The sequence below is a fragment of the Zasmidium cellare genome, assembly GCF_010093935.1.
Source record: "Zasmidium cellare ATCC 36951 unplaced genomic scaffold M409scaffold_1, whole genome shotgun sequence".
Lineage (NCBI taxonomy): Eukaryota > Fungi > Ascomycota > Dothideomycetes > Mycosphaerellales > Mycosphaerellaceae > Zasmidium > Zasmidium cellare.
The window spans coordinates 1,635,613-1,646,475 of NW_022986945.1; the positions used below are offsets into that span (position 1 = coordinate 1,635,613).

A 10,863-nucleotide genomic window follows, 5' to 3' on the forward strand; every position below is an offset into this window, starting at 1 on the left:
CAGTTACTTTGCCAGTTCAGGGCCCAGTTTTCAGAATGGCAGTCGACAGCGAGTGACTAATTAGCCTCATATCAAGCGCATAGAGGCAACAGCAGGAATGCGTTCGCTATGGGCTGCCTCCTAGATCACACAGTACAGAAAGGAATATCTCAAAATAAGCTGGATCCAAGTCACGTCGGCAGACATGTTCCCCAATTCTCATCGCTTTCCTCCCCTCAACTACTAACCCCATGGCTGCCCCAGCTTTCCAGTTTGAAAAGACTGACAGTCTCGAGCGCATTATCACACCCTGGAAGCAACCACCGCAAACCACGTATGTCTTCACGAACGCGAATGTGATTGATCCACGAGATGGAAGCATCATGCGAAATGCCACGCTACGCATGAGCGGTGGCTTTGTGGAAGGCCTTCATCCTCCAGGGGAAGCAGTGACTGGCGATGAAGAGTATGAAACGATTGATCTTCAAGGCAAATACATTCTACCGGGACTTTGGGACTGCCATGTGCACCTTGTGGCCGTTCAAGGAAGCCACAGCCTCGACGAGATTCTGGACTATCCGTCTGTCACGGTTTCCCTACGCCAGCCTGAAATTGGGCAAGCCATGCTAGATCGAGGGTTCACTACGGTTCGCGACTGCGGAGGAGCCTTACTTCCGCTCAAAACAGCATTCCAGGAAGGCGTACATCCTGGTCCTCGGCTCTTCATTGCCGGCAGGCAGCTTACCCAGTCTGGAGGCTCTGGCGACCATCGATCTCAGAGTGACGACCGAATTTGCTGTGCTGGCGCCGTCCAGGCCCCTTGCCGGACAGTCGATGGCGTGCCAGAATGCTTGAAGTTTGCCCGAGGGGAGCTGCGACTCGGGGCGGACTTCGTCAAAATCATGGCGGGAGGTGCTGTGTCTTCACCCGTGGGAAACCTGACCGACATTGACTTCACCGAAGAAGAAATTAGAGCCATCACCACGGTCACGAAGAATGCCGGGACTTTCACGACTGCGCATGCTTACACGCCTGCCGTCATTCAACATGCCATCCGGTGTGGTGTGCTTGGTATCGAGCATGGCAACTTTCTGGATCAGACCACCGCTGAAATGATGGCTGAGAAGGGCGTCTTCTACACACCAACCCTCGCAGCGTACGCGGCTGGTCAGATGCCGGAATTCGGCTCGTTCATAAGCGAAGCCTCCAAACTCAAGCTGAAAAGCACTCTGGAAAGTGGTATCGAGGCAATCAAGATTGCGAAAGCGGTCGGCGTGAAGATGTGCTTCGGTACAGATCTTCTTGGTCCTATGCACTTTGCGCAGACAAAGGAGTTTGTCATTCGCAGTTCTGCACAGACACCATTGGAGATCATTCAGAGCGCAACAGTCAATGCAGCCCAGATGATGAAGCGTGAGGACTCTCTGGGCCGTGTAGCGCCTGGCTTTGTCGCAGATCTGCTCATCCTGAACGCCAATCCTCTCGACGACATCACGGTCTTGGGCAGGCCAGACGAGCACTTGTTAGCTGTTTTCAAAGAAGGAAGGCTCATGAGTTCGCGCTGGTCAAGGCTGAGTGTCAGAACACGCCGGCCTCAGAACATTCTTTAGTGCGTTCGATGGCCAGGAAAAAAAGCTGTGGGTGGTTGTATGGATTTACTTGACCCAAGTTAACCGCATTAAAGCCTTTTCTCGACAAAACTGCCCAACAGAAGGTAGCAATACTGTACAGAGGTCTGCATCTGAGCACTCCATTGCCGCCATCAACCACCTTCTCTATCATCAATGAGTTGACTGCGATCCTTCCGAGCGAGACATCACAAGGGTCGGCTTACGTGATGTCCTTGGCGAATTCATTTTGGCAGTCCACAGCGAAAGCTCCCTCCACAGCGAAAGCTTCCTCCTCAGCTGACAACATCACCTCAAGTGCATACACCTCGAGGCCGTAAAATGCACAGACTCAAACGAGTCCATGCGTCTATCAATGCAGGGTGATGCCCAAGACGACGGCCCCAAGAACGTTCACCGGGTGCTGGACATGCCGCCGCCGCAATGTCCGCTGCGACACCAGCGTTCCCGCCTGCTCACAATGCAAGCAAGCCCGGATTGAGTGCGAAGGCTACAACTTGCGCCTAGTGTGGGTCGATGCTGAGACGGGAGACTATGTCCATGAACAGCGGCGTGCTTATCCGTGTCACCGCACGTGGGCAGGGCATCCACAGTGGACTCGAAGGGAGATCAGCCGCATGATCCATCGTTGCGAGGGGCAGAATACCAGATTGGGTGTCAGTCCATTCCTTGCTTTTAGTCAATATGAGTCAAACCATGATCCTGGTAGCGATTGCGGCATAGTCCGAGAGGAGAGTACTCTTTCGCAGTCTTCTGGCATTTTGATTTTGGACGAGCACCCCTCGGATGAGTCGTGTCGTTCGCCCATCCCTCTTGCTTGTAGAGGAGAAAACAACGATGCAGTGGCATGCGAAACATCTAGTGACAATGCGGACAACCTGCAACTTGCTGTCCGGAACGGCATGTCTCTACGCAAACGGGGCGGGGATGCGACCCCTGAGTTCGCGATGGATTTCATCGAGATTGACAGATTGGTGAAACCACCTCAAAGCCCGGAAGAGCGGCGACTTCTGCATCACTTCGTCACTGCCACTTCGTCGACGATGGTCCCCGTGGATGGCCTTCACAACCCGTGGAAGTCCATATACCCGTTGATTGCATCGAGATCAGCAACTTCTCCTGGCGTGCGATCTCTGCACCACGCTCTATTAGCACAATCGGCCTATCATTTGATCAACCTGCTCGGCAAAGATGCTGCTTGCCCAGAGAAGACTCGAGCGGGCTATCACTACGGCCGTGCGCTTCGAGAACTTCGCAGAAACTTGCGGACATCTACCGTATATGAAGAATCTCTGGCAGCCCTACTAGCAATTCCTTTGGCCGAGCACGTTTTTCGCGGCGATGCTGATGGATGGCATGTACACTATGCTGCTGCCATCGAGTTCGTATGCCAGCACGCCCCGTCTCGGCCTTGGACCAAATCAATAGAGGCGTGGACCGTCAGCCAGAGCTTTGCGCTGGAGTACCTGATTCTGCAGACCAGCAAAGGGTGCCCTTCTAGCTCATCTCGCATTCCAACTTCCATGCACAATGTACTTGATGAGCTGTTAGATAAGCCCAGCTTCGGCTACACACACGGTGGCACTGGCCACATCTTCAGAATGATCTACCAGATCAGGTGCCTTGAAGAGGACATGTACCAAGAACACCCACAGGGATTCACTGGAGTCATGAATGCGGCTATGCAAACAAAACTGAGCGCTATCATCCGTCAACTGGAAATGCCCATCGAAGATCAGGTCGACATTTACGTTAGGCACCAGGAGACTTATGGTATCGAAATATCTCGTCACATGCGCACATCCATCCATCTCCACATCGAGCTCTTTACAGTGGGCGTTGAACTATATCTCCTCAGCACAGTCCTACGCTGTCCGCCGTGCAGCGTTCATGAAAAGGTTGACAAAGTTCTTGCGGCGACAGCAGATTACGTCGACCTGCAACAGCGCGGCTCCTTCTCAATCTGGCCTGTATTCATGGCTGCAACACAGGCATACACGCCCGAAGCGCAAAGCCTGGCCACATATTGTCTACAAAGCGCCGACGACACTGGTGCAGCGAATCGGCGAGATGTGCATCGCCTCGTCCGCCAGGTCTGGTTTGGACGACAGCGTTTGGCAGAGACCTTGCGTTGCGATCCCGGCGGACTCTTCATCGATTGGCGGGAGGCTATGAAGGGGCTGGGTTTAAATGTCTTACTTCTCTGAAATTGGTGCCGTGGAACGAAAGCATCATGTCAAACCCGACTGGATCTTCGCTTTAGACTGCCATCGCGGAAACGTCCTACCCAGGGCTGCTGTATCAAGCATGCAGCTTTCATGATTTGGCGCCGAACATTAATGAGCTGTCAGCCGCGAATCGGAGTGTCTGCTTGACAGAGAATCTCGCTCGTTCCATAATTGCAGGGCGAACGTCCCACGAAATGCGAATCCGAGTTCTCGAGCCTTGCGAATTAGACTTTAAGCCCCTTCAGCCTTTCTCAAGACAACGACATTCAGTACAGACAAGACATGGGCATAACCGACGCACCACAGCGAGACTGAAGCGGCCCTTGAAGCGACAAAAACAAAGCTCTTTTCAGCGTCCAATTTGAGCGATCCGTCGTCGAGATACAAATCGTGGCCTTCAGCGACTTCTGTGCCTACGTCCCGTCCTGCAGGGAGGCGCGAAGTCAGTCATTGCCACAAGCTGTACAGCTCGTGGGGCGTGACATTCTTGTTCGAGCATCGTTACATGTCATAAGGAGGTCTGATTCTGCTTTCAACCGCTGCCAGCTGGCGAATCCTTCCAGAATAACCCGCCATCGTGCATTTAGTCTTGGCTGGCGCACAGCTTTGTTGTCACTTCGCAGTGATTGGCGGCCGTCGTGGAAATCTACACTCCAGATCGCACGAACCAAAGGATGTGGCTTGATCGTGCAGTAGCCTAGAGTCGGTGGAGGCCGCCCAAGAGAGCTGCACAAACACGGCTATAAAGACTGCCACTTCTCAAACGATGTGATCTATCAAGCTCAGATTCGTTTCGCTCTTCAACCCACCCAGCATGTCAAGCTCCAAAGCGAACCAGAGAGCCCAGCAATACGAAGCCTTTTACCAAGAAGCATTGGCCAACAACCATGGATACACATCCTTCCCAGCGCCGGAATCTCTCCAAGCAGCAACACGTGGCTGCAGTTCCAGCGTCGTAGACAGTTTCCTCGACTACGTCCAGGAGGGTACCGCTTCCCATTTGGCTTTTCAAGCCTCGGAGACTACAGCTGACTCTGTTCCCTCTCAGTCCACCAAACCACCAAGTCGTGTGCAGAGAAAGGCAACGAGCTGCGCAGGATTGCGAGTAGAGCATATGAACAATGGGGCAGTCAGCACCCGGCTTTGCTCGGCGTGATCGGCGTGCTTGCTGGGTACGGGTTGAGCAAAATCTAGTCGTCCGAGCATGAAGACGTAGGCCAGGATTGGCGCCTTCGTGCCTTTCTCGCTCGGCAGAAGCTAGACCAGGCTCTCGCTCGGCGTCACTGGTACTTGAAATGGGGATCGGCGTCGGGGAGAGGCTTTGGATTTGTAGAAGTGTTGCTGTTTAGGCGAGAGCGAATATAATGTAGCCACTGAGGGTAAGAGCTGGAAGATAGCCACATGGTTAATGAATCGTCTTCTTATCATCTTGAGACAAATGCTATCGTTGCAGCTTGATTTGTTTGCGTTGCCTTTAATCTCAGAAAGCTCCAGACGTTCACACGCTAAGCCAAATACATCCTTGAAGTCGCTGGAACAAAAGTCAACGTCCCTCCTTCCTTCAACCCGCGACTCGCAAAACCTCCCATCGGTGACAGTCTCGCAGATGTACCAACCCAACTCGGCTCTCTGTATGGGACTCAGGCACCCGAAAATGTGGTATTCTACTGGCTCTCACGCTTGTCGCCCTTCGAACCCACCTGCGCGTGCAATCGGACCACGTCCGCCGTGAAATGGCCAATCACTTTCTACTATGTCAACCATCTGGCCCAAAAGGCGGGATCATGGTATGCCACTGCGGGAGATTCAAAGCTAGCCTGCCAGTCCGCTGGAGGCGTTGGAATGGCGGCACGATGAAAACAGCGGGATGAAAAATGAAGGCCTTCTTGGCACCATCCCTCCCGTCCGCTCGACAACACGCTGCAAGGTGTACCAGTACGCGAGAAGTACCTCAGATCAAAAGCATCAGCTGGCAGGAGCCGTTCAGGCTATAGCCACGCTGGCGAGTGTGAGATGTGGCTTTTTGCCATCTTCTGGACTTTGGTCGGCGACCCGGTTGCTGCGCTGTCGCCACGACAGGATGCGATTCGAACGCGACAGGCTGGAGTCGATGGGTCGAACACGCCTTCGAGTATACGTGTTGTCACGAGGACGGTTCACAGGACTTGCCCGACTACCACGGTGACTTTGCCTTCGTACGGATGGATATCGACCAATGGCACCACTGTACCATATTCCTTTTCGCCGACACGTCTTTCGTCTTCGATGACCGAAGTTCAGAGTCCTGTGTTGACCTCAAAATCTTTGAGCTCGAGAGCTGGAATTTCGACGAGAAGTACGGCTTCGAATGATGCTTCGTCAAGCGTCGATGCACCATCGCCGCAAGACAGCGTGGTGACTTCAAACAGCGCTACGATCTCCAGCCTAATACAGCCCGACTTTGGATCCGGAGGAGCGATAATATCATCGTCGGCTGAGGCTGTGGGGACAGTCGGGCCTGGGGAAAGCAGCAGTGGCTCTTCAGGCGAAACGACCAGCAATGCGGAAACGGCTTCGCTGGGCTTTATCTCGTCAAGCCCAGCCGCAGCATCATACACTCCAGACATGTCGAGCCCCGGTTCACAACCGCCAAGCCTGAGCTTGCCATTGCCAATATCGAGCGTGACTTTGTCCAGCTCAAGTTCTCTGTCGCTAGCATCGACCGCACGTCCGTCATCCAGCTTGAGCGCAACTTCCACCTCTAGTTTGCTGCCCAGCTCAGATACATCGTCCAGCTTGCGACCATCAAGCCCTAGCATACCAGCACCATATTCCAGCCTTCAGCCCCCGGAATCGAATCTGCCGGTGCCAACCTCAGGCGCATCCTCATACAGCTTCAGCCTGTCCACCAGTGTGATACCACCTTCGTACATCTTCAGCCCGTCGCCGTCAGTCCTGACGAGTTCTGGTGTTCAATCTCAAGTTCCGCAAACTTCGGGTACTGCGTTGTCCAGTCTCAGCGTAGTGTCGCCATCAAATGCACCATCGTCGATTCTATCGCAGTCAAACCCGCAGACGCCATCTCCGCCAAGGTCCAGCGTTATATCATCGACAACCGCTGCGAACACAGCTCCATCGACACCTCTGAACTCACTTCCATCGAGTGCATCGAGTGCTGCTTCATATACGCCGTCCATCTCGCTCTCGGCCAGTCTATCGGCAAACACTGCTTCATCGACACCTTCAACCTCAGCTCCATCGAGTGCATCGAGTGCTCCAGCTACGCCCTCCGTCTCTTTCTCGGCCAGCGTATCTGCGGACACAGCTTCATCGATAGCCTTGACCTCAATTCCATCGAGTGAATCGAGAGCTCCCTCTGCGCCGTCTATCTCGCTCTCGGCCAGTGTATCTGCGAACACAGCTTCATCGACAGCTTTAATCTCAGTTCCATCGAGTCCTCGATCTACGCCCTCCGTCTCATCCTCGGCCAGTACATCGAGCCCGCCGCCCACGCCTGGCGTGACATCATCCGGTGTGATATCGTCAACCACAGCTGCAAACACGGCACCCTCGACGCCATTGACCTCACTTGAATCTAGTGAATCAAATCCTTCATCTACGCCCTTCACGTCGCTCTCGGCCAGTGCTTCCAGCCAGCTACTCACACCTCTTACCTCTTTGAGCATTCAGGCGTCAACGATCGCTCTCGTCACTCGCTATTACATCACTGGCGGGACTATTGGGACAACGGTCCTAGGTGGCGTCACTCGAATGTCAACTGTTGACGGACAAACATCAACCAGCATTTCAGGTGGCATCACCACGACATACACTTCAGGAGGTGTGACAGAGACTTCTTTGGAGCCATCGCCGACTGCCGCATCTGTGCAAGATGCCGTGATAGGACCTTGTCCAGACTACAACGGGCGAGTCATTGATACCGAAAGAGGAAGTGCGCTGGTGGCTTGTGGCGTGATATACGATGGTAGCATAATATCGGCATTGTCTCGCCGTGCTGATAGTTTGGGCAAACGAGCGAGCCCTGAGGACTGTGCGTCTGAATGCACTGCTGATTCAGATTGCGTTGCGTTGTCGTATTCTGAGGACCAATGCCTTCTATATGACTTTGTGGATGGCCAGCTGGACTCGCAGTACCCTGCCCTTTCGGCGGTACGGTTTTCGAACGGGACAGAAGTGGATGACAATGCACCAAATTCATCATCGTCTGAGGTCTCCCCCAACAGCGCCTCGCAGGTGACATCGGGAGATCCAACTCAGCAACTGCCGAGCGGCAGCATTTCAGTACTTACAGTGACTACTGTATTGCCGGGAACGATTTTCACGTCTTTCATCGAACGAACACTTCCCCCTTCTACGATTTCGGCTCCTGGTGCTACCCAGACCATCGTTTCGGCGTATACAACCACTGAGTTGAGTGTCATTACGCAGCCTGCTTCGACCTTCACCTACGAGCTCACTCGGACATTGACCGAAACGACTTCGCTGGTTTCAACAGAACGAGCGATAGAAGTCGTCACTACTGCCATTCCCCAGCCGACGACCATAATCTCAACAGAGCGATCTGTTGACTTTATGCCTACGACGGTCTTCCAGCCCACAACAGTAATCTCGACTGAGCTCTCTGTGAGCACCGTGTTCAGTGTTCTTCCCGGAACAACCTTCGTATGATTCGTGCACGTTTTAAAGGCATTTGCAACTGCTGACCTTCTTGGCAGACCACGACATTCGAGACGACGTACCCTGCTTCGACCATTACATTTTCACAGCCAGGAGCAACAACGACCGAATACTATGTGTCAACTCAGAGCGCTTCAACCGAAACACTGACAAGCATTGTCACCGCGCCTGGACCAACGTCGACCATTGAGATTACCTGTAAGTCTATCCGCTCTCTGCGTTTGTCAGCTTACCAGGCTGTCTATCTCGTGCACCCACGGATGCAGAACGCTCCTTGACGCCTGTCTGCTAGTCTCATGATCAAATGCTGATCGAATCCTCAGACACCAGCTTTGCTCCTCCCAGCTTGATCATCTCCACGCAGCCTGGTCCAACAACGACTGAGAGGATTATCGATCGAACTACCGAAATCTCTTACCTCATCAGCACTGCCACCTTGACTTTGGACGCGAGCACCATAACGTTACTTTCTACAACTACCGCAAGCAGGTCCATTTTGACTATTACCAGCATCAGCACTCAGCCAGCGTCTATATCTATTTATGAGATTACTCTGACTACCGCTATCCCCCTGACAGTGCCCACGACTATAGAAAGAACTACAACGCAGCCTACAACGGTATGCTAATCGCTTTTGAGAAATAATTTCAAGCCTGACAATCTACTAACATCTCAATCTTTGCAGGTCATATCCAGCCAAATTCTGACAGTCCCCACCACGATCATATCCATACAACCTTCCACGATAATTTCGACGCAGTTGCTCCTCAGTACACTTCCTGCTTTAACGACCACCTTCGAGCGGACAGTACCCGTCACTTACACAACCTCACTACCGGGTGAAACCACCACGGCAATTTTTACTACGGAGATAGTTCAAATTGTCACCAGTGTGGTCCCAGCATCGACTTCAACGGCCTTTGTTACCCTCACAAGCTTGCAACCGGCGAGCACGATCAGTATAACAACGACGGAACTGAGCTCTTATGTCTCCACAGAGCGGATAGTGTCAACAGAGCGAACCACCATTGTTCGACAGGTAAGTTGTGTATGATGAGATTCACAAAGAAAGATCTCTTATCCCCCAAATATCCGACCCTCAGCAAGCCATTGAGCAATGAATTGGCTCCTTGCTCGGCAGAAGAGTTCAAGAGATGATTTCATGATTTCTGTTGGATAATTGCTAATGTCTACTCAGAACCAGCTACCACCATTTCGCTATCGGCCTCATACCCTCCCTTGACGGTCACTTTGACTCAGGAAACCCAACTCCCAGCATCCACGATTACCTCTGTACAGCCGCCAATCACCACGACCATCACGTACGAAACGACACTTCCGCCACAAACTATCACGATCGAGACCCAATTGCCTGCGAGTACTTATACTTTGGTGACTTCAGTGCCGGTACGCCGCAAGAATTTGCCCCTATTCATTAGTTTGAGCTTAATCTCCTGCTTTTATAGGTCACATACACGACTTCTTACGTCGAGACGAGCTTGATAGTGTCGACTGCAATATCTACTGAGCCAGCGGTTACATATACAACTAGCATCGAGGTCACGAGTTTGTCCATCTCGCTTCGAGAGATTACTACCACAGCCATAAGCATTCCGCCACCGGAAACCGCCACACAAACGGAGACCCAGACGATTTTTACGACCGAGCCAGCATCGACATACATCACCACGGTCTTCAGCACCATTGTATCGAGCTATGTGTCCACTCAGCTCGCCAGCACGGTCACCACCATTTCAATTTCGCGACAGCCAACAACAATAGTGTCAACGGAGCCTGGATCGGTGATAATCACGACCTACGTGACCACTTTGCCAGCCTCAACGGTATGTCTCCAAAGAATTTCAATCTCTCTGAACTTCTTGAGCATGTGCTATCTCTCCGACTTTTCATGAGCGACTGCGCTGCTAGTTGCACTCTAAGCTGCTTGGATTGGAGGCAGAATGTCTAAGATTGCTGACTTTGATTTTCATACACAGGTCACGAGCACTCTTGAACCTTCTACAGTAACAACAACTTTCTCGACAGTCTATCCGGCATCCACCATAGTGACTACGGTCATCAGCTCTGGCCCAGGGTACACGACAACTCTTTTTCGAACAACAACCGCTCCCCCAAACACCATAACTGCTACAGCAACTACAAGTCGGTATCCCAAGCTTTCTCTTCTTGTCTACTTGCTAATATTCAAGCAGTTTCATTTCGACCCGGAACGACGGTCACAGCAACGACTACGGCTGCAGCCATGCTACCAGCGCCTCCTCTCTGCGGGAACCAAGGTTTGCAGTATGCAGCGTTTGTTAACAACCAACCGGCACACGACGCGAACCAAG

At 52.6% G+C, this 10,863-nt stretch overlaps 5 protein-coding genes across 5 annotated transcripts; 3 read left to right on the forward strand and 2 right to left on the reverse strand.

The window, feature by feature from the left end:
• Positions 1–230: 230 nt before the first annotated feature.
• Positions 231–1,589, forward strand: M409DRAFT_62202 (uncharacterized protein; the record flags this gene model as incomplete). The annotated part of the gene is made up of 1 exon (XM_033815066.1): positions 231–1,589. The coding sequence occupies one exon, from the start codon at positions 231–233 to the stop codon at positions 1,587–1,589; it is 1,359 nt and encodes a 452-aa protein (XP_033674907.1).
• A 920-nt stretch (positions 1,590–2,509) lies between these two features.
• M409DRAFT_16292 (uncharacterized protein) lies at positions 2,510–3,814 on the forward strand (the record flags this gene model as incomplete). Its single annotated transcript, XM_033803560.1, has 1 exon — positions 2,510–3,814. The coding sequence occupies one exon, from the start codon at positions 2,510–2,512 to the stop codon at positions 3,812–3,814; it is 1,305 nt and encodes a 434-aa protein (XP_033674908.1).
• An 835-nt stretch (positions 3,815–4,649) lies between these two features.
• On the forward strand, positions 4,650–5,029 carry M409DRAFT_16293 (uncharacterized protein; the record flags this gene model as incomplete). The annotated part of the gene is made up of 2 exons (XM_033803561.1): positions 4,650–4,821; positions 4,884–5,029. 2 exons carry the CDS (start codon positions 4,650–4,652, stop codon positions 5,027–5,029), a joined length of 318 nt encoding a protein of 105 aa, XP_033674909.1.
• Positions 5,030–6,111: 1,082 nt separating this feature from the next.
• Positions 6,112–6,633, reverse strand: M409DRAFT_16294 (uncharacterized protein; the record flags this gene model as incomplete). The annotated part of the gene is made up of 1 exon (XM_033803562.1): positions 6,112–6,633. One exon carries the CDS (start codon positions 6,631–6,633, stop codon positions 6,112–6,114), a length of 522 nt encoding a protein of 173 aa, XP_033674910.1.
• Positions 6,634–6,792: 159 nt separating this feature from the next.
• On the reverse strand, positions 6,793–7,500 carry M409DRAFT_16295 (uncharacterized protein; the record flags this gene model as incomplete). Its single annotated transcript, XM_033803563.1, has 1 exon — positions 6,793–7,500. One exon carries the CDS (start codon positions 7,498–7,500, stop codon positions 6,793–6,795), a length of 708 nt encoding a protein of 235 aa, XP_033674911.1.
• Positions 7,501–10,863: the final 3,363 nt, after the last annotated feature.